Source organism: Amphichorda felina (genome assembly GCF_050947745.1).
Source record: "Amphichorda felina strain 45539 chromosome Unknown scaffold_2, whole genome shotgun sequence".
In the NCBI taxonomy this organism is placed as follows: Eukaryota; Fungi; Ascomycota; class Sordariomycetes; order Hypocreales; family Bionectriaceae; genus Amphichorda; species Amphichorda felina.
Genome location: NW_028145048.1, coordinates 1,784,865 through 1,810,813, shown reverse-complemented (window position 1 = coordinate 1,810,813; position 25,949 = coordinate 1,784,865). Strand labels below are relative to the sequence as shown.

Here is a 25,949-nt window from a genome sequence, read left to right as displayed (position 1 = left end):
GCGTCGCTATTTCGAGATGCACTTCTCCCTTCTCCCTTCTCCCACTGGCAGCGATCCCCGCAACCGCAGCCAAGGCAGAATCCGGTTGTGAAAATAACGGATGATCTAGGCCCGTGCCTATTTCTCTCAAATTTACCTCGTGACGTGGGCCTTCTCCCCACGGAACAGGGCGGTCTGTTAATGCGGGCCCTGAGATCCGGGGGCGGTAGTCGTCGCTTCAGAGCCCACGGCGGGACGGACGGGCAAGCCAACTCAAGTTCCCAGATTCTTGTATTCGTACAGCAAACGCTAAACGCCGTGGTGCCAGTCTCCTGTCTCTATGTATTAGATGCGCGCAGAAAGCTGAGACAACCCATCTCCTTCCCTCCCTCCCCCCTTTCCTGGTGTTCCCCGTTTGTTGCCGTTCCAGCTGACCGTGTCCCCTCCTCCTCTCCCCAGCCGGCAGATTTCCCATTTTGGAGTGTTGCCAATTTCAGAGATGAAGCATCATTAAACAAATGATAGAATGTGTTTCGTACAAAAAGAGACGGGCGACGAGAGGAGAATGAGATCATGGCCGCACGGGAGTTGGGGCCAACAGATTGGGTCCGGAGGACTTGGCCTTGCCAGCGCCGGTGCCGCTGCCATTACCGTCGCTCTCCTCGGAATCGTCGTCGCTCATGGGGCGGCTGTCTGGGAGAGTCCGTCGGTTCTTGGTCATCTGCAGTCGTCATGTGAGCTTCTTCCGTCGAAAATAGGGGTTAGAAGAGGGAGTGAGTGCTTACCCATGACCGAACGCCGCCGGCCAGACCAACGGCGTAGCCCGTGAGAAACTCCTTAGAGGTGCCCCCGGTGCCGGTAGGTGACCGCGCAATGTCGCTGGCGGCGCTGTTGAATCTGGCGGGGCTCTGAGGCCGGCTGGCTGGCCAGAACTGCCTGAGCTCGCGGCTGAGCTCCTGGCCGGTGGTGGTCCAGTTGTTGGTGATGTTCTCGCGCAGCTCCTGGACGTGGCGCTTGAGGTCCATCTCGTTCTTCTTGAGCCAGCTGACGTTGAGCTCCTGGCGCGAGGTGCCGCGCTTGAACTGGCGAGCAAGGTACTTTTCGTAGTCGCGGACGATGCGCGTGATGATGCCCGTGGTGCTGACGCCCTCGGTGCGCTGCGTGACGAGGAACTTGCCCGCCTCCTTTATCGGCTGGTAGATGTCGTCGCCCTCGGCGGCGCCGTAGGGGAGGTCATCATGCGCGACGTAGTCGAGCTTGTGCTTCTCGAGGAAGTCGGGAGTGACGATCCAGGGGCAGTCCTCGATGACCTCGTCGACCCACTTGCAGTGTCGCACCGTCTCGGCGCGCTCGCGGGCCGACATAACAGTCAGGCCCTTGCGATTATGCGTCTCATCGTCGCCCGTGACGCCGACAACGAGGGTGGTGTTGGGGAAGGCCTTCTTGGCCTGCTCGAGCTGGCGCATGTGACTGCAGAAAGTTGGTTAGCACACAAGCATTGTACATGGCGCCCTCGCGCCCTCTGGAGAACCCGGACGAGAGCTTACCCGAGGTGGAACATGTCAAACACGCCGTCGGCGTAGACGCGCACGGGGCGGCCGACGGGCGGAGGGTTGGTCCTGTAGCCTAGGGGATGGGTCATGTTGCCGATGGGCGGCGGAGGCATGGCGCCCTTCTCCTCGTCGCCATCTTGGAGCGAGCCCTTGCGGCCCTTGCGGCCGACGCGCTCGGCAATATCGATGCTGGCCTCGGTGGTGTCGCTGGGCTCCCCCGGGTCGAGGGCATGGGCGTGGTCGGCGTTGGCATTGGCATTGGCATTGGCATCGATGGTGCGATCCGAGTTGGCCCTCTGCCGCTTAGGGTTGGGGTGGCGGTCGGAGTCGGGGGCGGTGGTGTCGCCCTCCTCGGCCGAGGCATCGCGCGACGAGGTCTGCAGGTGCAGAGAGCCTTCGGGACCTTCGGGGTTTCTGGCAGCGTCTCTCTTGCGCTTGCCGTTCTGCGAGGACGGAGACGCGGAAGACATGGTGGCTGGTCGGGCGGTCAGAGTCGGGGACTCGGGGTTATCGCAAGTCGAGAGCGGCTCGTGGTCGGCGGGAGGAGATGGCAGGCCGTGACCATTTGACAAGTCCAGCAGTACGTGTCTACTCCGTCAGCCGATTGGGGCGGAGACGGTGGTTGGCGGCGGAGTGTAGCGGGAAGTGAACAAAGATTGACGAAAGCTTCCCCGAGGTTGAGCAACTTGAGCTGTCAAGAATTTGGGGCCATCTGTGTCTGGAAATTAATCCACAGAGTACGAGTACTTGAGGGGGACCTTGTTTCAACCACGACTTTGCCACCTGCGTCACTCTGGACGCGACGGCACAAGTACCTCACAGGTACCTCTGCCGGGTGTCTTCAACTCCACCAGAACACGCTTTGCCGACGCGCCTTTAAAATAGGGGTCGCGCACCCCCGGCCAAAGATCTCCGGCACGATGGCACAAGATTTCCAAGCTCGATGAATCTGGCAGGTGTGCAGGTTCCTGTATGCAAGTCCTTTGCCCTAATTGTCTTATCATGACACCTCAAGTGCTCAATCGGTTGGCTTGCGTTGGGGTGCACCACCATCAATGGCCATCTCATCTTCAACAGAGAGAGATGATATTAGTACCGCTGGTTGGAGCTACTACCCTACGTGCCCAGCAGTAGCAGGAACGCTACGGACTACCGCTTGCCAATGACGTGTGCGCTGTCAATTGAAACCTCATAGTTGCAGAATATACTACAGATGACTGAAGATCAGTCCAAGAACAAGGCCAACCTGGAAGTGGCATGTTAAACAAGACGTCATTTGTGGCACGTACCAAGAATCCCAACCCTCACCTAACCTGTACCCTACCAATGATACGGCAACCCGATGTCGACAACTTGGAGTACTCGTACCTTATGTAAAAGGGACCTCATCTCGATATCTCCACGGGAATACAAATGGAGTTGACTTAGCAATGTGGTCAGCACCTCATGTGTGGGCAATGAAATCTAGTCTCTTTAGTTCTTCGTTTGGTTTTCCTCATTTGTTTCGGGACCTCGTCATCCGCCTCTTCGCATCCGCAACTTGTGACACCTCCTCCCTTAGAACCATCGTGTCCCATCGAGTCCCATCGAGTCCCACCAGCTCCCATCATTGATCGAATGTCGTAATAGGTCATACCATGACCTCAATTCCTCCTGATATGCCTCTCGGTTTAACCTTCCGACCCCAAGCCTGCACCCCACACTTGGGCGCTCGCACGATGACGTCCAGGCACTGCACTCTGCCAACAAGTCCGCCCACCGATTGGTGGAAAAGAGCAGAGTGAGAGGACAGGGGCCTGAGACTGTCTGTTAATCTGTTCCTGGCATCTGTTTCTGGAAATTCTCGCTGTTGGGTGCCAGAAGAAGCCATACATACCCAGTCTGGCTCAGTTTAGCGGGAGTTGGAGTCCCCGCAGGCCACTGTCTATCACCACCTCACGATCCATCGTGTTCCTCTCGGGTCTGAATTCTCCTTGGCTGGAAGTCTGGAGCCGACACAAACGGGAAAGATATTCATGGACAAACACGGGTGTGCATACTGGAGCCAAGCAACCAAGCAGCCAAGCAGCCAAGAAGCCAAGAGCGAGCCACGTTGACAGAAACCCGGCAGTGGGAACAGGAACCTGCGGCGATCCGACTACAGTCTCAGATTGACCCCCCTCTAGGGCCGAAGGCCCGAAGCGCACCAGACGCCCCAGAGTCTGGGGCGGGGCCTGAAACGCATACAAACCTACCCCAGCAAGCTCCGGAGAATTGAAGTCACGGCGCGGAGTGGCGCCCCCATCGAAGGCAGCGCTGCCGGCAATAGATGATGTCCCCCTTCGATACGGCAACTGTTAGGGGCGATCAGGGCATGAGCCATGAGATTTCTCCACGAATACCAGCCTCGGAGCCCTGCATAGATGGCTTGTCTGGAGTTCAACTCCAAGGGGCGAAGCCTTGTGGCTCTGGGACAATGTCTATATAAGCTTCACGACTTGCCTGCTCGATCTCTGAACAGTCTTCAAACACCACGCTCCAACCCAACCCCGCCTCTTCTACATCCATCCATCTCCCGTCGACTCTCTTCTTCTAAACTTTCATCATGAAGTCTGCTGCTTTCCTCGCCGCCGCTGGCGCCGGCGTTGCCCTCGCCCAGTCCGTCACGACTGTCATCCCCGAGCCCGCGGGCACCAGCCTGTCCCCAGAGCCCATCACCGTCTCGGGCTCCTTTGACGGCGAGGGATTCCTCTACGACAGAGACTGTAAGTCTTGGACCCCCCTCCTCATATGGAGCAAGAATCGCTGACATGTTATAGCCGTCGTCTGCCAGGAGCAGGAGGAGACTGGCACGGATGACACCATCTTCATCCTCGAGGACGGCGCCTCCATCTCCAACGTCATCATCGGCCCCAACCAGGCCGAGGGCATCCACTGCCTGGGCTCGTGCACCATCACCAATGTCTGGTTCCAGGACGTGTGCGAGGACGCTATTACGCTCAAGGGCGACGGCGAGGCGCACATCTCGGGCGGTGGCGCCTTTGCGGCCGCAGACAAGATCATCCAGATGAACGGCATCGTCACCCTCACCCTCGAGAACTTCTACGCCGAGGACTACGGCAAGGTCGTGCGTTCCTGCGGCAACTGCGACGGCAACGGCGGGCCCCGAAACATCATCATCGACAACGTCGTCGCCGTTGACGGCGGCGTCCTCTGCGGCATTAACACCAACTACGGCGACACCTGCTTCATCACCAACTCCTGCGTCGACTCGGGCAAGTCGTGCGACCGCTTCGAGGGCAACGACACCGGCGACGAGCCCGACAAGATCGGCTCCGGCCCCGACGGCGAGTACTGTACTGCTGAGATCACCGAGGATTGCTAAATCAATCCCTGTGGCCAATGCCAACCTGGAGGAGAACAGGGGGCCTTGGCATGATTTCCACTGTCTGCGTCTCCCCCGTCCTTTCTTAGTATTCCCTGTTATTAGGTATTCGTCTCTCGGCCGGGAGCGTCATGTAGCATATCCGTGAAAAGCACATATTCCGCTAGCGCAAGTCAAGAGTCCATCCATGCGATACGTGAATATGTGAAATGCTCCGTGTATGTCCCCTATATGGTATATCAGCGTCGAGCCTTATCATCACGTCCCATGTACTAGCATAGACTAGAGCACATTGCCGTCACGGCGATGCAAAAGAGCTCTATTAAGAATACCTCCCTTATGCCATCATGCCTTGAAACACAAGACTGATGATTTCGCTTTCAGAACTTCCCCCCCCCCTTCGAGGAAGTGACTACCCAAGCGCCTTAGCACCAAACACAAAGAAGAGTCATCCGACGACCTGCAGCAAACAGAGAATGAGCGCCAAGCGCCGATATTCATATCCGATGAGGTATAGTATAAGATTAATTGCCATAATATTCGCTTGTAGGATGTGTCGTGGGATGGTAATTGTACAGTGTGGTGGTTGTAGTGGTAGTGATGATGATGTTGATGGTGAATGTGAAAGACGGGCTTTCGTCTCTTGCGACTTTAGTCGTCGGCGATGGCGCTCTCATCGCCCTGCTGAGACTCGCCAAACTTGTCTTTCGGGGCCGTGATATTTGCACGAGCCTTCTTCTGCGCCTCGACAAAATTGTCCCAGTAGTCAGGGTCCGCTTCCTTCATGCACCGAAGGATCATCTCGCGGTCCTCCTTAAACGTCCGCACGGGGCCCTTCTCCTTGACCATTTCGAGCAGCTCGCCGCCAACATCCTCCGCCATTCCCGTGAGAAGCTTGATGTGCTTCGGGTCGGAGCCAATATCGTCGATGCTTGCCAGGAGATCGATGTTCTCATGCGTGAAGAAGCCCGAGCGGAACCTGTGTCCCGCACGTAGCACGCGACCCTCTTCCTCAGCCAGGAGCTTGGATAGCACCGAGCTGGAGCGAGACAGCACCCTGGGCGGATGAATCTTTGACTCATCCTCGCCGTCTGATACTGCTGCCGTGTCCTCTGCCGGGGGCGAGCTCGATAGCTCCTCAATCGGGCCCGTAGATGGGGGCTGCGGCACTTCGTTTCCACTGAACCCTTCGCGGGTATCCGGGTACTCGTCCTCAAACCGCTTGATGATTCCCTGCAGCGTCTCGTCGAGGAACATGAGCTTGCGAACATTTTGCTCGCCCTCAGGGTTGGCCTTGGCCTTGTTGAGGGCAGCCTGGATGCGGTGTCGGATTTTGCGCGCGCCAGCCAAGAGGTGTTTCGACATATCCTTGGCCTTCCCGCCGGTCGCGAGCTTCGGTGCCGCTGCCACATCGCCATCCTCCAGCTCCTGGATGAACTCGCCCGACTGCCTGCGGGACTCGTCGCCTCGGTTTTGTAGGCAGCAGGTGAGAGCCTTGACAACTCCTGTGCCTCCAATGACGTAGTCCTCATCGGGCGCGGGGTCTTGCTCACCGTCCGAGTCGTTCTGATCGAAAACGTCGCGGCCCACGAGATGAGCCAGTACGTCTGGGTACGGGGGAATGTTGGAATCTTCGCCTGCCTGGGCTTCTGCTACGATCGCGCTGATGTCTGCATCAGGTATCCGCTCCATGTTGCGCAAGCAGTATGCAACCACCTGCTTGGCCATGGCCTTGACGATCTCCCCTGACTGCTCGCTTGGTACCTCGATATCGACACAGACGAGGCTCTTGGACACTCTCGAAGCGGCCATCAGGGACGCATAGAGCGCACAGGCCTCCTCCTGTGTCTCCTCTGTTGTCGCGTCCGACAGCTTTACGAGCTCAGCATTCTCCAGGAGGTTGATGTGCGCGAGATTTTTGACCTCGGGTAAGACCTCAACCAGCGCGATGGCCTGTTCTGGAGTCATACCGACATCCTGGAGATGGATGCGTTTCAGAGGTTCCATTTTGGGAAGATATCTGACGGCATCATGTTAGTAACTGAGGTTACCTCGCTTTGATGGAGCACATACCTCCTTAGCAGCCCGACGGCGCTAGGTGTTGACTGGAATAGTTCATGGTTGTGCGACAAGTCGATGAACCGCAAATCCGTTAGCTTGGATAGCGTGGGGAAAATCCGGCAAAGAGAGGCAGGGTTTAGGTTGCACCCTGCAATACTCAGCGCCCATAGAGGATCAGTCTCCTTCATCGGCGAGACGAGTTCCTCTATATGATCCCTCAAGTCGTTGCCGCCTAGATCTAGTCCCACACATTTTCCCGAGGCAAGATACCTCACCACATGCCCCACGCCTTGCGCGTCCAGATGGTTATGTGCCAGACTGAGTCGCGTCACGCCGCTCTTGATGAGGCCGTCTACAATGGTACCGAGCTGATCCATGGTAGGTTCTGTCTCCCCAATGTTCAGAAGTTCGAGCACAGGCCCGGCCAAACGTTCGGATAGCGCCCTGGAGAAGATTTCTGCGATGCCTCGTGGCACCTGCTGGCCGTTGGGCAGGGTTCCATTTGTCTGGCAAGCAGCTTGGCGGGGGAAGGGGATATGCGAGACGTCGAGGTACTTAAGTGAGCGACACAAGTAGATGAAGAGGGACAGGTGTTTCCACCCGTCAAGACCAAGCTTGTTGTTCTTGATTACCAGTCGCTCGACAACGCTCCCTTGCCCTTCTATGTCATGCTTTGGTTTGCGGCGCCGAAGGTCGGGACGCCTTGCTGCCAACAGGCCTGCGAGAATCATCCGTAGGCCCTCATCGTTCAGGTTGCTGTTCTCCAGAATGACCTCCCGAATAGGAACAACCGCGAGATAGTCTCCTAGCGTGATGATGTCACCGAACTGGAGCCCGTAGCCCGTCAGGTCCAGCTTGTTGACCATGCCCGTTGTCTGGCAGGAGTTGGTCTTGTCGAGGAGCTGCTCTGTGATTTTCTTGAGAATAGGGGTTTCCCGCAACTGGCAGCACCTGCGGTATATCCTGACCGGATTCGTCGTCGGGAGGGATTGGGTCTTGGGAGTACTCGACCCGTCGGGCCCCTCGGAAGACGAGTCGCTACTATCATAGTGGATCTCCATGGGGATAGACCCGTTGGCCTCTGCGAGCTTCCTCTTCTTCTCCTTCCTCGCCTTGCGCTCCTCTTCGCTCTTTTTCTTCTTCTCCTTCTTCTTGGTAGTCATATCCTTCTCCTTCCCCTGAGGGGGCGGTGGTTCGTTCTTGGCCGGTTCTGGGGCATTTGGCTTGGCGGCATCTTCGGCGCCCTTTTCAGGCTCGTTCGATGCCGCCCCGAGACCTATGTCGAGACCTGCCCCAGACTCCTTCTTCTCTTCTATGGCCTTTGGGTTCTTCAACGCCTCGCCTTCGCCCTTGCCTGCCATCTTCCGCTTCTGGGTGCCTTCCACTGGCGCCTTCTCCGCTGCGCCGGGGTCGGCGTACTTTGGCATGGGTGCGATCTCGACGTCCACGCAGAACGACACTTTTCTTAGCTTGGCGTCTTTGAGCTCGCTGATGGGACACCTTTCCCGGTGCTGGTCCACGTTCAAAACTTTGCGGTCGACCAACCCGTGATTCATCTTGCCGGAAACATGACCGACTCCCGAGGACGAGGAGAGCCGCCGGAAGACACCCAAAAAGCCTGCCTGCCCTCCTTTGGGCGGGGCCGGTGTATAGGGGCCATCACCGGTGGGCTTGGTGGCGGGCGGGAGTACGGCGCTCCTTACGCCCACCCTGGGGACTGGCGGATGGTGTATCGGATGGGGAGGGGGCGGTATCGACTCTTTCTCCTCTGCCTCCTTAGGTGATTCTGGGGGTTGGTTCATGGCCTGGTGCTCATGGTGAATGGATGAGAACTTGGCGGAGATGTTGGAGAACCACGAATTGCGACGTCCAGGAGACGTGCCATTTGGCGCAGCATTCTTGTCTACCGATGTCGACCGCGACCGCCTTCGAGCTGTAGGGGTACCCACGCCGTTCGTGGTAGTCGCGGGGGCGGGCACGGGCACGGGCACTGGGGCGGTTTGGCCGTTCGTGTGTGTAATACCGTTGGCATTGGGAGGGTTGGACTCGGCGGATGTCGTTTTGGTAGCGGCAGTTTGTTGGGGTTGTGCCGGGGCAGGGGTCTTGATCGGGGGCGAAGGAGGTTTCCTATTGACTTTGTCTGTCGCGACGTCAGCGATCCAGCTTGTTTCGTTGGCGAGCATCGGACGAAATGGCGCGATGATCGCCACAACGGTGGCATCCGGTGTAGCCGAGGGGGACGTACCCTTGGGAGAGGCTTGTGTCATCCAGCTGACATCAACGCCATGGACGTGCTCCATGCTTGGTGATGCTGAACATAAAAAAATACTGCTGGGAAGGGAGGAAACGCGAGACGAGCTGAGGGAAATGGGAAGATGAGATGGACCCTGAAGTCAAGTCTGGGTCGGCCGTGGTGGAGACGCAGTACCGGACGAAGCTGGAACCTGGAAGTCACTCAGCAGGGTTGGACTGGCTCAAAGGAACTCGCCGGGGCGCTGAGAAATACTGCTCCGGCTATAGCAGTTCTGGCGGTAGTTGGCGAGGCAGCTTAACAATGCTTCGTCCAGATTGGCGGGGGGATTAAGGTTTAGTAGTCGTGCGCGTGGATGCTCAGGACTTCGAGACGCTTATAACAGAGGATGGCGAGCAGCTGGGTGGTCTGGGGCCTGGGGGACCTTCGTCATCGGACGATGGTGTCCAGTCGCTACAGTGGGTGTATGTATCGCCTCCAGCAGGCCTCAGTGCGCTGATGGGCTCCCTGTGTTCGCTGGCACCCTGTGTCGCCCCCGCCCGTAGCCCCGGCTGTGGCCAATCGATTGCCGCATCGCCATCAACAGTCTGGGGTAAGAAGAAGCAATAGCGTCGCTCCCTGCATCCACTCACGGTCACAATGCTACCAAATACTACGAGTACGAGTCCCAATGCGACATCGTCCGCCCGCTCTCTTGTCTCGAAGGGCACCACTCCTCATCTAATAGATCAGCTGGCACTCAGTTATTGATGGTGAGATCCCAGCAGGCGCACCTGTCTGTGCCCATACCGGTACCTCGCTCTCCGTGTTGAGCTCTGTGAGCCGCAAGTCTCACCGCCATGCGCAGGCGGGCCGCAGGCAATCCTCCACTGTCCAGTGCCATCAGGGCACTGTAGCCCCAGGGCCCATCTAGGCCCTGGACCCCAGTCCCATTCGCTGGCACTGCCGGAACGAGGGCGAATAACGGATTCCGCGACCACCAGTCCACCCACCACCGAACAACGTCACTGCGCAAATCATCTGTCTCCCACGGCCACCACCATAGCCTTGCCCCCTCTTTCCCACGTCCTGCCACTTCCCATAATCATTTCGCGCATGCTTGCGAGTCCTGGCGTTGATGAATACTCATGCTTATCAATCCTTTGCTCCCCACCTAAGGATGGTGGCAAGGTGGTTGGTTTCTTAAGTTGGATGGACGCTATATACGTAGTAGCTGTCTCACATGGCCTGAGGGAATCAGCTACGGGACATAGTATTATAGTATTACTACTACTCGTAGTACTACTAGTATACGAATAACAACCATCACTGACTTGCGCCGCGTATCGGCTAGTAAAGCTGAGTGTCGCCGTCGCAAGGGGCTCACCAAACCAACGCAGGGCGTCATATTACAATTTGTCCTAAATACGCCGATTCCGTCCGCGAGCTGACAAACTGCACAGTCTCCCTATTACAGCGCCTTCCAATACCAACTGCCAACGGGGCCTTTTCCCGCCATGTCAAAATTCCCCCACATCCCAGAGGAATACTACCTTGGGCAGCACGAAACCCCTTGGTGCCAAACATGCACAAGCGTCGGGTGACACCGTGCCGTTTTGGCTGCGACCAAGGAGAACCACACCCAGACTATGCTGCGGCTTCTTCCGCACTTCCGCGTGTTGTAGTAGGTACTTAGTATTAGTGGGAGTTCGTTATGATATGCTGGGCTGCAGACCGCCGGCAAGCTTCCTACGTAACCTTAGTAACTACTACTAGGAAGTGCCGCGCCAAGTGAATTTGCGTGGTTTTTTTCTCTCAAACTATGCTGGAATTGGGGTTGAACAATTGGATGCAACGGCATGTCCTTTCGTCGTACTCGTACGAGTATCAGCTCTTAATCCACATGTTGGCATGGGGCTCCAAGTAGTACAATTATAGGGTTGTGGCTCGCCTGATCCCCTTAATGGGGGAGAGGTACGAATAGGCAGCATTCCCGTGGACCACTCTTCTCGTACGAGAAGATGTTAAATACCGGTTCTATAAGCCTCAACCCATAGTAGTACCGTCTCTTGGGCCCACTTTGCATGTCGTAGAAAGTTTGACTGGCTACTGGGTCTCTGGTTGTGCCCAAATTGTTCACCATAAGAGAGATTCTATTGACATTGGCATGTTTGGTCTTCAAGGAGACGCGATAGAGACATAGCATCACTGACGCCAGCGTAGAATCACATTGGGAGTCATGATACTTTTTATTCATCCGACCATGAGAACGGAGCATGCCCCTGCCCGAAACTCCAGACCCAAACCGTTGACAGCAAAACCATTCGTTGTGGCGTAAGGGATTTACTCCTGCTCCAGGATAGCCTGGATACGCTTCTGGACACCAGCATCGCGCTCCTCCTTGGTCAGCTTGGGAGTCCTGTGCTTCTTGGAGATGGCCTTCCACTCCTCCTTGGTCTTCTTGGCAGCCTCGCCCTCGGGCTTCTTCCAGGGGTCCTCACGGATGGCCTTGTGGGCCTCAGTGTAGATCTCCTCGAGGTTCTCGGCCTCCATGTCGTCGTCGATGTACTGCTGGAACTGGCTCTGGTAGCGCTCCTCATCGTCGTCGGCGAGGGTCTCCATGTACTCAGCGACGTGGCCGCCGAAGATGTAGTTGCGGAGAGTGTCGGCGTCGAGCTCCTCGGTCTCCATGTCGAAGCCGGGGAAGCGCTTCTCGGAGTGGGGGACCAGGATACCGCCGTCGGAGGCACCCTTCATGGCACCGAAGACGCGGGCACCGGTGGAGGTGCGGGCAAGACCGACATCAAGGAAGGCCTTGAAGGGGCGGCGCTCCTCACCGTCCTCACCCTCGGCAGCCTCGGCCAGGGTGAACTCGCCATCGGCCTCCTCGACACCGGTGAACTGCTCGTCAAGGCCGAGCTTGCTGAGGACACGGCGGGCGAGGAGCAGACCAGTGGCGTAGGCAGCGGCCCAGTTGGTCAGGCCGTGCTTGATGCCGTAGGCCTTCAGCTCGTGGCCGTAGGCGGCAGCGAAGACCTTGTCACCGGAGATCTCAGAGGTGACGATCTGGGTGATGATGTCCTTGTTGGTGAAGCGGACGACCATGCGGTACTTGGGCGCATTGTACTTGTTCTTGGCCTGGGTGATGAGGCGCTTGCGGGCGTAGTAATCGGTCTTTCCCTCGCGTCTGCGCTTGTACTTCGTCTGGTAGCGACTGTGCGATATGGCGTTAGCATCTCCGTCGTCTCGACATCTCGCGAGGCACCAAAACCCACCTGTAGTACGCGCTGTTCTTGACCAACTTATGGAAAGGCTGTCAAATAACCCCGAGTCAGCAATTTGCGCTTCAGATATGCTCGGTCCTCCTTCCGAAGCAACTTGCGGTGACTCTCAACCCGAGCAAAAGAGACAATGGCATTTCTGCCAGAGCGGAAGTCGAAGAGCCCTCAATTGAGCGTCTTCGCGATAGGCCTGACTTACCATTTTGACGGTAATGGCCAACGGCTATGATGGTCAAGTCGGATGCTGGTGGTGAAAGCAAGAACGAGGAGGGATCGTTAAATTTTGGTGGGGGAATTTTCAAGCCCTAACGTCCAGAAGGCGCTGTGGCCCCACCTCGAATTCCCAAGCGCGACGTGAACCTGGGTTGGGGACGAGTCACGTGACTGAGACATGAATCGACATTCATCCTCCTTGGTCGGTTGGTCGGTTACATAAGATGGTAATGCAAGTTATGCGGCCCCTCAGCCTAGCCGCACTGGTGGCTGCCGAGGTACTTCGGATGTATCTTGGTGGAGTGTCGTGGACGGCATCAGGTCTCAAGATGACCTCTATCCCCTTTGCTTATTCTTGAAGCTGTTCAAGTTCTGTCCCCTAATGGACGTTTACAGCCTCGAAGACCGGACCGTCGACCATATCGTTGACCTAGTGGATACCGAGATGAGTGCGGTAAAGCAGCCCAAGGTGCTGCTTTTTGACATTGGGGGTGTCTGTGTAAGTCATTGGTCATTCTTACATACTAGTAGTGGGAGCCAATATCTGACTTCTCGGCAGGTCGTATCGCCATTCCAGGCCATCTTGGATTATGAGTTGAGCCTGGGAATCCCGCCTGGCTGGGTTAACTACTCCATCTCCAAGACCGCCCCTGATGGATTCTGGCACAAGCTCGAGAGGGGATCCATCCCAATGGACGCCGCCTTCTTCCGCGGTTTCAACGAGGATCTTCACAGCACTTCACGGTGGCAGGATTTCTACAAGAGAGAACAGTCCAAGAACCCCCGGCTCCCCGAGGAGGTCCCTCCTGTGCCCAAGGTTGACGGAGAATGGCTGTTCAACCAGATGATGACGGTTTCTCAGACCCCGGACCCCTGGATGTTCCCCGCACTGAAGAACCTCAAGGCCAGCGGCAAGTACATCCTAGCTGCGTTGAGCAACACGGTCATATTTCCGCCAGGACACAAGCTGCATGTCGAAAACCACACCGATGACCCCGTTCGACGGCTGTTTGACGTCTTCGTCTCTTCAGCGCACGTGGGCATCAGGAAGCCAGACCCCAGGATGTACCAGTTCGCCCTTGAACGGGTGGACAAGTTTGCCAAAGACAACAAAAGGTCGTCGGAGGGTGTCAAAGCAGAAGACATTCTTTTCTTGGATGACATCGGGGAGAATCTCAAACAGGCGAAGAAGCAGGGCTTCAGAACCGTCAAAGTCCACCTGGGAAGAGCGTTCGAAGCCGTCGAAGAGCTAGAGGCGGTGACTGGGTTGAAATTGGCGGGCGACCACCCAAAGATCCCCATTAAGCCCAAATACCAAGCGACGAAGGCAAAGATATGAGGCATCAGATGACTCACGAATAGATATCTTAGCGATCTAGAAGATACATTCTTAACCCATGCGCGCTATATCAAATGAAAGAGTTGGAAAGCCCCGTTTAGTTATCAACAATAGCAAGACCTCACATTTGTCACACCGTTCTTTGTAGGTTTATAGGTGTGTGTGAGCCAGTCGGGGAAATAAGCAACCGTGGTCGGTTGCGCAGTTTCTTATGATCTTTGAGGTTTCGTGGTTTCGTAGAGAGACTAAGCTGCTAACAGTATATGTCCAAACCCTCTCTTCGTCACCCAGCACTAGCTGAGCCGCGGCGGACCAGACTTGTGAAACAATGTCTATCCTTTGGTCATCTACTGCTGCCCGCATAATATGAGCTGAATTGTCTAGTGCATGGCAAGGCTATTGGTGTCAAATATCCGCGTCATAGATTCAGACCAGGTTCATCAAAATAGCCCCCCGTACCAACTAACACCCGAGATCACATCCAGACCGTATCCCTACACGTCGTGAACATCATGCTCAGCGACGCTAGCCGATACCTAGATCCAATATGCCACCAAAACGCCAGCTAATCTGCTATCACACATAAAACGCCAAACCACGTCCGGAAATGCCTTTGCTCGACTCCTTCTGGGTATCTCCTGAACCAACCTGATCAAGTCCTATGCCAAGTTGTGCTCCTCGTGCTAACCCCGAATGAAAAAGAAAAAAGAAACAGCCTCTAAACGCCAAGTCGCCGACCCCTGAACGCTAATCGTCTGATATCTCGATCACAGCATGTGGTGCCGATGCGCTCGAAGCCCGCGAAGCTTCTTGGGGAGGCTGCTGTAGTGCTGTATGGGAGGGCCCTTCATCGTCTGTTTCATCTGGCTCTACCACCGTAATCCAGTTACCGTCGGCGGTGGCCTGTATCTTCTTGGTGCTCTCCTTGCCGGCACCGGTGAGACTCGCCCGGACCCCGAGAAAGAAGTCATCAATGCGCAACCGGTTCGGCCGAGCATCGTTGCTGCAAATGGGGCATTTCCAACAATCCGACATACTAAGTTCGACGCCTTTCGATCTCCTGGGCCGGGTATCCAGCCAAATTTCGAGATCGAAGCATTCGAGATGCTTGCAATAGATACCACGAACTGGTGTCACAAACATGACAGAGCTGAATGGGTCGGCCAATGAAATGTAGAGGTTATTGTCCTCCACGATGACATCGTCTGACTCTGCCGGTTTAAGCCGCCTTGCTATCTCAGCTTTTGTTGCCTCGGATGTTGTATGAGGAGCTGTCTCGACTAGGTTCTTGAGAACACCATAGCTTGAAGTGATTACGGCCTCTATGGCTAGGTAAAATGTCGAGTTCTTCCCAACATTGCACCGGTTTCCAGGGACGCTGACTTGGACAACATTCTTGCCCTCGACTAGGAAGTCGGTCAACTCAAGGGGCTGGTCGCGACTGAAATGCTGCTTTCTGGGTACCCCAAGTGCCCTGCCGTTGAAGAAAGTATAAATCTCGTCGGGCCAGGCTGTATCCGATATTGCCCAGTCCCCGTCCTTCACGGTTGTCTCCTGCTTAGAAAGCGCGCAGCAACGCAGCCGGTAGCGAGAACAACTTTCAAAGTAATACCTCACCGGGATGTTCATCGGTACGGAACCCTTCGTGGGGGTTCTTGACAACTCCTCCGCGGACAGCGTGAACTCAAGAGTTCTAATCCCATTTCCAGGGTCAACCCGGGTTGGCTCGACGACATATCTATCGACATACTGAAAGTGACGTCCAGAGCCCCTCTTTGCTGGTTTCCTCATAGGACTTCGTAGCTGAGTTTGGTGGGCCGCCATCTCCACCGAGGTCCAGTCATACGGGCTCAGAGGAAACTCATTGTCAGGTATGGTACGAGCAGGATGTCCATATCCGACGGGGTGACGTGTGGGTCTCGTGCCAGTATGGGTGTGAGGGTGTGGGAGGGCCGCAGTTCGATGGCTAGTAACCGACGAGTGAACATTGAGGTTCTGCTGGATGGTTTGAGGGAAGTATGCTTGAGGTGAGTTTAACTGTAAGCCTTGCCCCATGCTGCGAGGTGGAGTAGGATGGCCAGCGATGTGTCCCGCAGCGTAGTGGACATGCGGCGAGAAATGAGACATGTGAGCCGGGCCAGGCTGCGCCTGGACGCCTAACTGCGCACCATGGTTTGCGTCAGGGTGGCCACCGTGGGAACCTTGGCGTTGAATCAGGTGGTTGTAGTGATGAGAATAAAAAGCAGGCAGCCCTTGTGATAAGAGTATCGGAGCCTGCTGAAAGACCCCCGTGGTGTTGGTCCGAGGGGAGCTTTGGGACGCCGGTACGCTCCCACGTCCTGCCTGGTACTGTATAGGTTGCTGGTTCGGTAGTCCAGGAGGTTGAATAGTGCCCCCTTGGGTCTGCGGCATTGGAAGACGGGGGCCCGGGTGCACTGGCCCGGTCGAGGACGGCCTCAACATGAAGCTATGTGCGTTGTAGTGAGGGGAAGGAACAGGAGCGGACGGTGGCTGCGGTAGCTCCGGTGGCTGCGATGCTGTGGCTGTTTGGACTTGGCTGGTTCCATCCTGTACTGACGCTGGAAATCCAGCCCTAGAAGGTGAATCGCGGTTGAGTCCTAGCTGAGCGACCGTCCGGCGAGCCTCAGCAACGAGTGACCTGTACCGTACAGCCAGCTCTTCTCGAGACGAATCCATATTCTTGCCCTCAGTTTGGCCAGCGATGGCGTTAAGCTCGATGCTTTCATCCCTCAAAAAAATGCTGTTCAGATCGCTGGCAGCATTGTCGGGTATGCCCAGAGAACGACGACTAACGGTATACATGATGCCGCGCAGAACTTGGGATGGACAGCCTAGGACATGGATCATTTCATGGGCAGTGACTGGATATAGCCTCTGTCGCACAAAGGTGAGGAGGGACATCCAAGTACCCGCAAGGGCTGTTAAGAACACAGTCACGCGCTGAATGCAAGTGCGATGCAGTGGCGGTAGGTCTCCATGGAGGGACAAGGGAAATGCTGCGAACCAGGCCAAGTGTCCTGGTTGCATAGTGCTGTTCGGTCTGAGGAACTGTGAGAGAAAATTGAAGGCTTTGTCCACAGATTTCTGGTCCATCGGCTCCAAGATTTGATATCGGAAGGGATCCTGGAAGGACCAGAGACAAAAGAGTTGGTGAAGCACGGCATAGAACTGGTCGTGTCGCAAACATGCCTCCTGGAGGAATTTATACCTCGGCCGTTCCACCTCATTCCCCAGTTTGGACAGGCCGCCTAGACTGAGGATTCGCTGTTGAACAGCCCCCGCATAATGGTCCATCTGCGCCGTTAATTCAGATTCAGCCGCCAGCGATGTACCTGCGTCTCGCGGGACGCCGGCCAGACGCATTCGTTTCGGTGATGAGTGCAAGGCACTGGGGTCCAATCCCTCCAGTTCTCTACCCCTCTTGCCTTGGGAAGTCGAGTTGTTGTTTTGCACGCCTGCTGCTGTGCCCATTTGATGGTCCTGTAAATGTTGATCGGCGCCCACCTCAACTGGGGTCATAATTGAGTTTGAAGCTCCCGAGTTTGAAGACGGCCGTACTCGAGTATCGGGTTGCTCCGATATGAGCAGAGCTGACACACGCGTCACGTCCCGATAGAGCTCCGAAGCTGGTGTAAAGTGAACGTTATTGTATGTGGACTTTTCTGGGTTCGTGGACTGGGCCTCGGTTGGGGATGTATTTGGGCTAACGCGAGAAGTCGACGCAGCGGGACTGGGCTCGTTGGTCAGAGCAGGAGAGGGTAGGACAGATCCATCACTACAACAGTTGTCAGCACCTTCAGAGGCATGGCACCAGGGCGCGATAAATTACAGGCGACGTACTTTGCAGGGTTCTGAGGAACTTGAGAGTGCCCAGTAGAGTTATTCCCCTGGTTGGTGGCGGGCGGTTGGACTGGTCGTCTTGGACGCACGCTTGAGGAGACGACGCCACGCCCGGGGGACTGCGCATTCTCGTTGCATGGGGAGTCGTGCATCCATGATTTGGTCGGGCGGCCGAAAATGGTGTTGAGAGTCTGGTTCGCGGTCGCGATTTGGCGGTGGTTCGGGGAAACCCTCGCCGAGGAACCTGGCCTTGGGGAAGGCGGTGTCATGGCAAGGGTTTAAGTCGCGAAGGGACGGGGCGTTCTACAGCGAGCTATTCGTACGTCAGCCTGGTACTGGTACTATGTAGAAACAGCGGACGCGCGGAGAGGAGGGCGCAGAGCACGTTCCCCAGGAGTTGAACAAGATCAGGGACCCCGACATACCATTTGAATACCTAAGCTGCGGCAAACAGCGTGCGTTCTCTCAAAGGCCCCATCCGCAAACACTTGTCTGGAGCGACATCCATCGACAACGGGGGGACAGGGCGAGGGGTGGGTCGGTTATTCCAAAGGATTGGAAAGGCTCGAGGTGGTGTGGCGTTCGAGAACGTTGCGGCGCGAAGGGGATCCCACACGGGAGACGCAGAGGCGGCAAGTCGCAACAGACGTGGTGTGTTTTCTCCTCCTCCTTTTACTCACTCGTGTGTGTTCTTGGCTAGAAATATCCTTGACTCGTGTAGATCATCAAGGCCAGAAGGCTGATGGCAGAGGTCGACGGGTTGGTGCGCGATGTCGCCCCTGTCGGCCAGCGTCTTTGGATTAAAGCTGGGTGCTTGCTTGGATGAAGAATGGTAGACACGGACTCTCCAACCAACACCCTCGAGCGTTGGACCTTGGGCACAAACGAAGTAATTGGTAGGGAATACTACGAACGTACTTACTTATCTCGACTTCACCCTCCTGTTCTAAACTCTCTTGGATTCTATTGCCACTAGGTCTACACGCAGCCACCAAATAGATTGTATACAATGATCTACTAGATACTGTTTTTGTGAGATGGTTTTTGGGCCTTGGGTAATACCTACTACTAGGAGCGGAATGGTAAGGTGCCAGCACCCAATCACCTTTGTCTCTATTTAGCGACCACCAGTCCGTCGGAAGATCGCGAAATGGTTGAGTTCTGGCTCCTCTCTCAAGTGTGACCTACTTTTTCTTTACATTAGCATCTAAAATTAAAGAGGTTATTCGTTTCTGGCTTGATCGAACTCGATTTTGTTTATGCCTACTCGTGGCTACTATCACTGAACGGCATACGGGCTCTACTCGTACTCGTGGAGTAGACTGACACCAAGCGAATCACTACCAAACAGTATTATCGCGTACCTGCATACAGGTAAGTACCTTAGTAGGGTGCTACTACTACCTGTATGCACTATACTGTAGTCGTACCTGTAGTACAAGGTAATACTTTCGCAAACATCATCACAGCACTGCAGACTTATTTTACGCCCCAAACTCAAGTCGAATCTCTTCTAGCACCTTTCGTGGATAGCTCTCTGGGGTGCATTTAGTCTTCAAGATGGATCGAGATGTTGCTAGGAACGCTTGGAGTGAACCCCCGGGGAACATATTCTGGGCCATGCAGCTATCAATGGCCTACCTATACCTTTGCCCTGTAGTCTGATTACACTGACTCGCCTCACCGGCCATGAGGCCGCGAGTCCCTCCCGCTATTCGTGCGACTCGGGTATAATTGGTATAGAAGTCTTTGAAGTTAGAGTTGCACGGTTGCACATTCTGGGCTGCTGTTGATGATGGGTCATGACTCGAGGTACCATGTACTCCGTACGAGTACTATACGTACTTCGTACTTTGCCATGCAACCTAAGATCTAATCTGTTGAGGGCCTCGAACTCGCTCAATTCATGTGCCCGCCGTTAATACTAACAGTACCTAATGCATCCCCATGACTGATGGTGCATCGGCCGAAGGTCTTTCGTCTTCGTATAGCTTGCCATTCCGAAGCCCCAAGCAGTCTACGAATACATAACTTATGATACTTGAAGTATGGTAGTGAGGCTACTAGTACTAAGTACTTAGTACTGGGCCCACGCCACGTCCTCCTCACTTGCAAGACTACTACCTATGATAAAGCAAGCTGCCACGGCTGCTTTACCCACCATCTTCATCACCCATATTAGTATTACTTGTATACGTATTGACGAGGTACGGACCACAGGGAGCCAGTCTTTCAACATTCCGAGACCTACCTACCATCTCCTCTGCCCGCGTGGCTCATGCATAGACAGGTACTGACCCAATCACCTCCCCAGTGTCTGTAGAAGTCTTGGGCCCTGGGTCATTCCTCGAATCCTGCCTGACCCGCCAACCCGCCAGCAAGATCCCTGTCGCCGTTGTTGGGTAGATTACACAGCTTTGGGTCTTTCGCCGTCTTTGACAGCCAGACCGTTTGGGTTGGAGCAGCTTTGGCTGGAGCGAGATCACAAAGGCGTGCGATCGGCACTGACGACAGCGCCCCCAATCTGCCAACGTCCGCCAACCGTCCGCCAGCATTCGCCGTCGGCTGCTCGTCCTTTTGCTCGCCCTCTATAATTACTCCCCGGCCCGTGCTCTCCTCATCGGCATACATTGGTACGAGTACGGATACTCCGTACTCCATATACTGTACCTAATACCTACCCTACCGCCCACTACCCAAGTAGGCTTTGGCTCGCTCGCCGTTTGCGCTTCCGAGTCAGCTTTTTGACCAGCAATCCGCCACTGGTCGCTCGTCCTTCTGGGTCCAAGGCGCCGTTTGCGTGGAATGCGCCGTGTCCATTTTCGACGCCCAATCGCTGCCTCCCACGCACGCTAACGGCTTTCATTCTGCCCCCTCCTCAGAGCTTCCCCAATCGTGCAGGCAGTCAGGAACCTGCCTCTCGCCAACTGTTCTGGCCGAACAGACACTGCCAAACAGACTTCAACCATCGTCACTGTCGCCGCCTCTGCTGCTGGCTGATGGCGCCTCTTCTCCCCCGGTGAGAAGTTGTGATCAGAGCGACTCCCCACCTTTGACGATCCCCTGTCTTACCCGCGACCGACCGTCACCGGGTGCTTGCTTGTTTCCCGACGACAAACACGGAGATTCGCCCGCGCTCCCTCAGGCTGCAGACCAAACTCCTCCACCTTCCCCCCAACTACCGCCACGTTCGCCACGATCGCCACGATGGCTTCGCGAGCTCCCAACGAGCCCGCCGCGAGGCCCAATTTCGGCGATATTCTGCTGGTGATCCGTAAGTGTCTCCTGCAGTTTTCTACCATGCGCCAATCTGCCCGTTCCCTCGATCAATTCTGTCGTCATTTAGCCGAGGAGTCTGTTCTGATACTGACCGCGCCTGTCCTGCAGATGATTTCATCGCTAGAAGCTCCGACGAGTTGAGCTTGAACAAAGGAGACACAGTCGAGTTGATTGAGCGCGACGACGAGTTTGGAGACGGATGGTTTCTGGGTAGACACCTTGGCAACAAAAACACGGGCCTCTTCCCGGAAGGTTTGTTTCCTTGGGCTATTGCGACCTCTCCCATCAAACTAAATCTTGGCAGTCTATACGCGGCCTGCTCCAAGGACGACGTCACCTGCTTCTGCCCCTGCAGCTGTAGTCCCGACACCACTTGCTCCCCTGCCAGAAGCTACACCAGAGAACCCGGCTGTTATTGCAGACAGTGGCCCCGAGCCGGACAGACCAGCACACATCACGCGTCCGTCCCCCGCCCAGAATACCCCGATCACACTGCCGTTGAATTCGTCCAAGACGGAACCGGTACCAGCACCGCCCAAGAGTACCGATAGTCCTGTTGCCCCACCCGTGGGAAGATTGTCTGGGCCGAGCGTCCCCAACCAGGACAGCCAAGTCTTGAACGAGACACTCAACGTCATCAACGAGCACATTACCAATCTAAGGTCGCCTGCGAGCAACGGTGCCCTTCGCACTCCAGGAGCCGACTCGGGAAGTGAATACAGTGCATCCTTGCACCACCGCATGTCCTACATCCAGGGCGAGGAGACTGACGAGGAGGAGGAGGCGACTCACAGCCGTGCCGAGGTTGAAGCATGGTCCCCTGATGATGTTGCCGAGTTCCTGTTTACGTCGGGCGTGGAGAAGCAGCACTGCGAAATCTTCAGGGATCAGGATATTTCTGGCGAGGTTTTGCTGACAATGGACCAGGGTTCACTCTTCATCAAGGAATTGGACCTGGGTTCCGTTGGACGACGTCTGAAGACGTGGCACAAGATCAAGTCCCTCCAAGACGAAGTCAACGGCGAAGGAACCGCCACGCGCCGGACGACCCAGACTTATGGCAGTGACATTGGTTCGGAGGATATGCCTCGCGGTCGGATCAGGACAAGCACCGTGACCAATTCCGCCTCAAACCCTCGCATGTCGGTGCAGAGCCGCCGGATGTCCTCCACCAATACCCCAATCACACAAGGTAGCCCTACCCAACCTGCTCACCTGAATCGCCCCTCTGCAGCGTCGGTCAGAGACCTCAACCAGTCACGCCGCCACTCGTCTACGGATTACCACTTGGCGGGATCTACAACACCCCGGCTCACCGCCAACGGGACGCTTGCCGGTATCGACGGTGCTCACAAAAAGCAGCCGTCCTTTGATCGCAATTGGACTCTGGGCGCAGCTTCCTCCAGGCCTCTTTCTCAAGCAGGCGGGCGAGGTGCGGGTGGCAGCTCGGACCCCGACCTTCAAGACTCTGCCGTTGACCTGGATCGCGGCTACTTCTCTGGGACTGAGGTTGATGGGAGGACACGGAATACACTTCGTAAACGAGATAGCAAGGCGCACTCGCGCAAGTCCAGCTACGCAGAAGAGCAGCGAGTGCGGAGCGCAACGGCCCTCTCCAGGCACTCCAGGTTCGGAAGCGTCGACTCTTACCGTGACGGCGCTCAGCCTTCGGCAGTACAAAAGTACTATGGCGTTCAGTCAGTACCCCACAGAAGGACGGCCTCGACGCACACTACCGAGTCGATTCGCCCGATGCCACCGGCCAAGGACAGCCCTGCACCTACCGTTACCAGACTGGACACCTCAAGAGGCTCGGACCGATCAAAACCGCCACCTCCGCCCTCCAAAGACGGAGACTGGCTCTCATCGCTGGTCCACAAACCCATTGCCAAGACAGGAGTCGGTATTCGAGCTATATCTGACAACCTGGGTTTCGACCGATCCAAGCGCCGTACGTCAGGGGATTCCAAGGAACAAACTCTGCCGTCGCCCGCACCAACGGGCTCCAGCACACCGTCCGGCGGTCCCAGTTTGGACTTGGAATCGCCAGGCGCAATCAAGAGCCCTGGTGCAGGGAGCACTTCGGCCAGTCGAAACAAGGCCAGAAAGGGCAAGAAGGATACGAGTGCCTACACCCGCGGTCTCCTGAAAATCAGCCCACAGGAGGCTATGAAGGATGCAGACTACAGTGGATGGATGCGAAAGAAGAGTTCGAATCTGATGACAACTTGGAAGCCACGGTTCTTCGTCCTCAAGGGCCGCCGCCTGGCTTACTATTACTCGGAGAATGACGACTCCGAGAAGGGACTCATCGACATTTCGTTCCATCGAGTATTGCCCGCTGATAACGAGAAGTTGACGGGACTTCATGCCTCCATTACTGGTGCTGTCGGTGCGCAAGGGATGGCCAAGCTCCCCACGGAAGGCCTCGAGAAGGGCGATGACACTATGTTCATCTTCAAGCTAGTCCCGCCAAGGGCTGGCCTCTCGAGGGGCGTCCACTTCACCAAGCCGACGGTCCATTACTTTGCGGTACCTAACCTGAAGCAAGGCCGTTTGTGGATGGCGGCTCTCATGAAGGCCACCATCGACCGCGATGACACGACTCCCATCACGACTACATACCAGCAAAAGACAATCTCTCTGGCAAAGGCAAAGCAGATGCGCCATCGTCCTCCAGCGCTAATGAACCTCGAGGAGACTGCTGAGGATGAGCAGGCTGCTGCTGACCAGGAGAAGGGCGCGAACGGTCTGGATATTCCCGGTGATATTCAAGGCGGCGTTGCCGGAGTTGACAAGGGAGGAGAACAGAACCTGGGCGGTCCGGGAAGCGCTCCATCGATGCTGAGTGCATAAGCCACGCTCCTACAGTGGAGGATGCGGAACGCTTGGATCCGACAGGCATGCGCCATGGTTGGGTTTTTTTATTATAGTACTGCCAAGACCCATATTCAACGAATCGGCCCTGCTAGTCCTGCTGCGGCTCTGCGGGAACGTCGGGCCTTATGTGGGCTGCACGAAGACTATTCGCTCTTCTCTCCTCTTTGTTGTGTTTTGGCGGAGAACGGGCAGGGCGTCTGGGTGTCCTGATTGAAATGTCGACGATACCTCCTTTCCTTTGGTCTTTTTTTATTGTCATCATTTGACGTGGCCATTTGACGATGACGAATGGTTAGATATCCGAGGGGGTTGAAAGACTATTCGGGGTACATAGAACAGTTATGTTTATTTTTTATTTTATTTTTTTCTCCAGCTATGACGAGAACTTTTTTTGGGTAAAAGATGAGTATGAACAATATTTAAGGTGTTCATCGCTATTGAATTGTTCGCCCCCTGAGGCCTCATCATCATCTAGTCTCACTGCGCGCAAGCGGTGTCACTGTTGAGCCAAGCCCACGTGGACCTTGTGTCGTGATGGCAGGCCCCTGAAGTGACACTTGCAGTAATACATGCCATGTTTGTTGTTTGGTCGAACCCCCACCAACCCAACCCAACCTCGCACAAAATCAAGTCTCCCACATGACGATGCCATAACCACCACAAGCGACATGGCAGTCCCGCTGCCGTCGCCCATGGTGCTACTGGTCTGTGCCGCCAGGTAATAAATGCACCGTGCCTCCGCGGTGTCCACTTTGGACTAATGGCGACCTACTGGCCCCCTTTCGTTCCAGTAGCTATGCTCATAGCAGAGGAGCTGTGCTCTTGAATCGTCGCCATCGGCCACTTCTGGTGGCAATGTGCCCGGCAGGACGACTCTTCTCGCTCAGTTTGGCTTCTCGAAACAAGTGTGGTCGCCTACTGGAGCGCAGTCCCAGGCTTGGGCCAAGCTGGTTGTTCCCCCCTCTCCCTTGGGAGCCGTGTATCGTTCCGGAGAACTGAGTGTTGTCTATCTCTCGCCATCCAATGGCCCCCCTCCCCTCCCAAGATCACTTCAGCGAAGCCCCAATCGACCCTCCCGGGTGGTGGCGAGCAAAGACGGACGGGACATCGTCCCGGTGGAGCTCCTTGGCCGTCGCTATGGCCAGGGCATCCCCCAGCGCCAGGGCCACCGTCGTCGACGTCGTCGGCGCCGCGACCCCGAAGGAGCACGTCTCGGGCTCCGGGATGGGCGCGGGCAGCAGCACGCCCCCCGGCCTGGCCCCCAGCAGCTCGCAGGCGTCGCGGCGCGTGTGCGACGTCAGGACGACGACGCGCATCGACGCGGGGAGGTGGGGCAGCAGCAGCAGCAGCTCGGGCGTCTTGCCGGAGAAGCTGACGAACATGAGGGTGTCGCCGCGGCCGACGAGCCCCAGGTCGCCGTGCAGGGCCTCGGTGGGGTGCAGGAAGACGGCGGGCACGCCCAGGCTCTGGAAGGTGGACACGAGCTTGCGGCCGATGTGGCCCGACTTGCCCACGCCCGTGACGACGAGCTTGGAGCCCGCGGCCTGCGACCAGGCGATGGTCTCGACGGCCTTGCTGAACTGGGCCTGGGCGGCCGGGTCCTCGTCGTAGAACAGGGCGAGGCGTTTCAGGGCGTTGGCCTCGGTCATGAGTACGTTCAGGCCGTCTGCCACCCTCCGTTGCCGCGGAGAGCTGTCGCCATCATCATAGCCCAGACCGTCCAGTGACGCCCGGGGGCTCTCGATTTTGGGGGGTGAAGCAGACGGCGGGGAGGGAGGGAGGACGGTCCTCGGGCTGAGCGGTAGCGCTTTGCCTGGTTGATAGTCGTACCCGTCCATCACATTAACGCTTCACACACGCACACACACAGCGGATCTGGCGAGGGCATTGCGCAATTAGTCACCGGAGC

The 25,949-nt window shown here is 56.3% G+C and overlaps 8 protein-coding genes across 8 annotated transcripts; 3 read left to right on the top strand and 5 right to left on the bottom strand.

Annotated features, from left to right (window-relative positions):
* Positions 1–550: 550 nt before the first annotated feature.
* On the bottom strand, positions 551–2,002 carry PCT1 (choline-phosphate cytidylyltransferase; the record flags this gene model as incomplete). The annotated part of the gene is made up of 3 exons (XM_083191600.1): positions 551–700; positions 765–1,449; positions 1,527–2,002. The coding sequence occupies 3 exons, from the start codon at positions 2,000–2,002 to the stop codon at positions 551–553; spliced, it is 1,311 nt and encodes a 436-aa protein (XP_083052814.1).
* A 2,114-nt stretch (positions 2,003–4,116) lies between these two features.
* On the top strand, positions 4,117–4,896 carry ACO1O0_002122 (pectate lyase-domain-containing protein; the record flags this gene model as incomplete). The annotated part of the gene is made up of 2 exons (XM_083191599.1): positions 4,117–4,276; positions 4,331–4,896. 2 exons carry the CDS (start codon positions 4,117–4,119, stop codon positions 4,894–4,896), a joined length of 726 nt encoding a protein of 241 aa, XP_083052813.1.
* Positions 4,897–5,547: 651 nt separating this feature from the next.
* Positions 5,548–9,257, bottom strand: MHP1 (protein phosphatase regulator GIP3; the record flags this gene model as incomplete). Its single annotated transcript, XM_083191598.1, has 3 exons — positions 5,548–6,916; positions 6,970–9,203; positions 9,249–9,257. 3 exons carry the CDS (start codon positions 9,255–9,257, stop codon positions 5,548–5,550), a joined length of 3,612 nt encoding a protein of 1,203 aa, XP_083052812.1.
* A 2,273-nt stretch (positions 9,258–11,530) lies between these two features.
* RPL5 (60S ribosomal protein uL18) lies at positions 11,531–12,670 on the bottom strand (the record flags this gene model as incomplete). The annotated part of the gene is made up of 3 exons (XM_083191597.1): positions 11,531–12,401; positions 12,463–12,500; positions 12,668–12,670. The coding sequence occupies 3 exons, from the start codon at positions 12,668–12,670 to the stop codon at positions 11,531–11,533; spliced, it is 912 nt and encodes a 303-aa protein (XP_083052811.1).
* Positions 12,671–13,063: 393 nt separating this feature from the next.
* On the top strand, positions 13,064–14,020 carry ACO1O0_002119 (HAD-like domain-containing protein; the record flags this gene model as incomplete). The annotated part of the gene is made up of 2 exons (XM_083191596.1): positions 13,064–13,180; positions 13,241–14,020. 2 exons carry the CDS (start codon positions 13,064–13,066, stop codon positions 14,018–14,020), a joined length of 897 nt encoding a protein of 298 aa, XP_083052810.1.
* A 747-nt stretch (positions 14,021–14,767) lies between these two features.
* ACO1O0_002118 (uncharacterized protein) lies at positions 14,768–15,649 on the bottom strand (the record flags this gene model as incomplete). The annotated part of the gene is made up of 1 exon (XM_083191595.1): positions 14,768–15,649. The coding sequence occupies one exon, from the start codon at positions 15,647–15,649 to the stop codon at positions 14,768–14,770; it is 882 nt and encodes a 293-aa protein (XP_083052809.1).
* Positions 15,650–21,088: 5,439 nt separating this feature from the next.
* Positions 21,089–24,016, top strand: ACO1O0_002117 (uncharacterized protein; the record flags this gene model as incomplete). The annotated part of the gene is made up of 3 exons (XM_083191594.1): positions 21,089–21,155; positions 21,269–21,412; positions 21,465–24,016. 3 exons carry the CDS (start codon positions 21,089–21,091, stop codon positions 24,014–24,016), a joined length of 2,763 nt encoding a protein of 920 aa, XP_083052808.1.
* A 1,070-nt stretch (positions 24,017–25,086) lies between these two features.
* ACO1O0_002116 (uncharacterized protein) lies at positions 25,087–25,878 on the bottom strand (the record flags this gene model as incomplete). The annotated part of the gene is made up of 1 exon (XM_083191593.1): positions 25,087–25,878. The coding sequence occupies one exon, from the start codon at positions 25,876–25,878 to the stop codon at positions 25,087–25,089; it is 792 nt and encodes a 263-aa protein (XP_083052807.1).
* Positions 25,879–25,949: the final 71 nt, after the last annotated feature.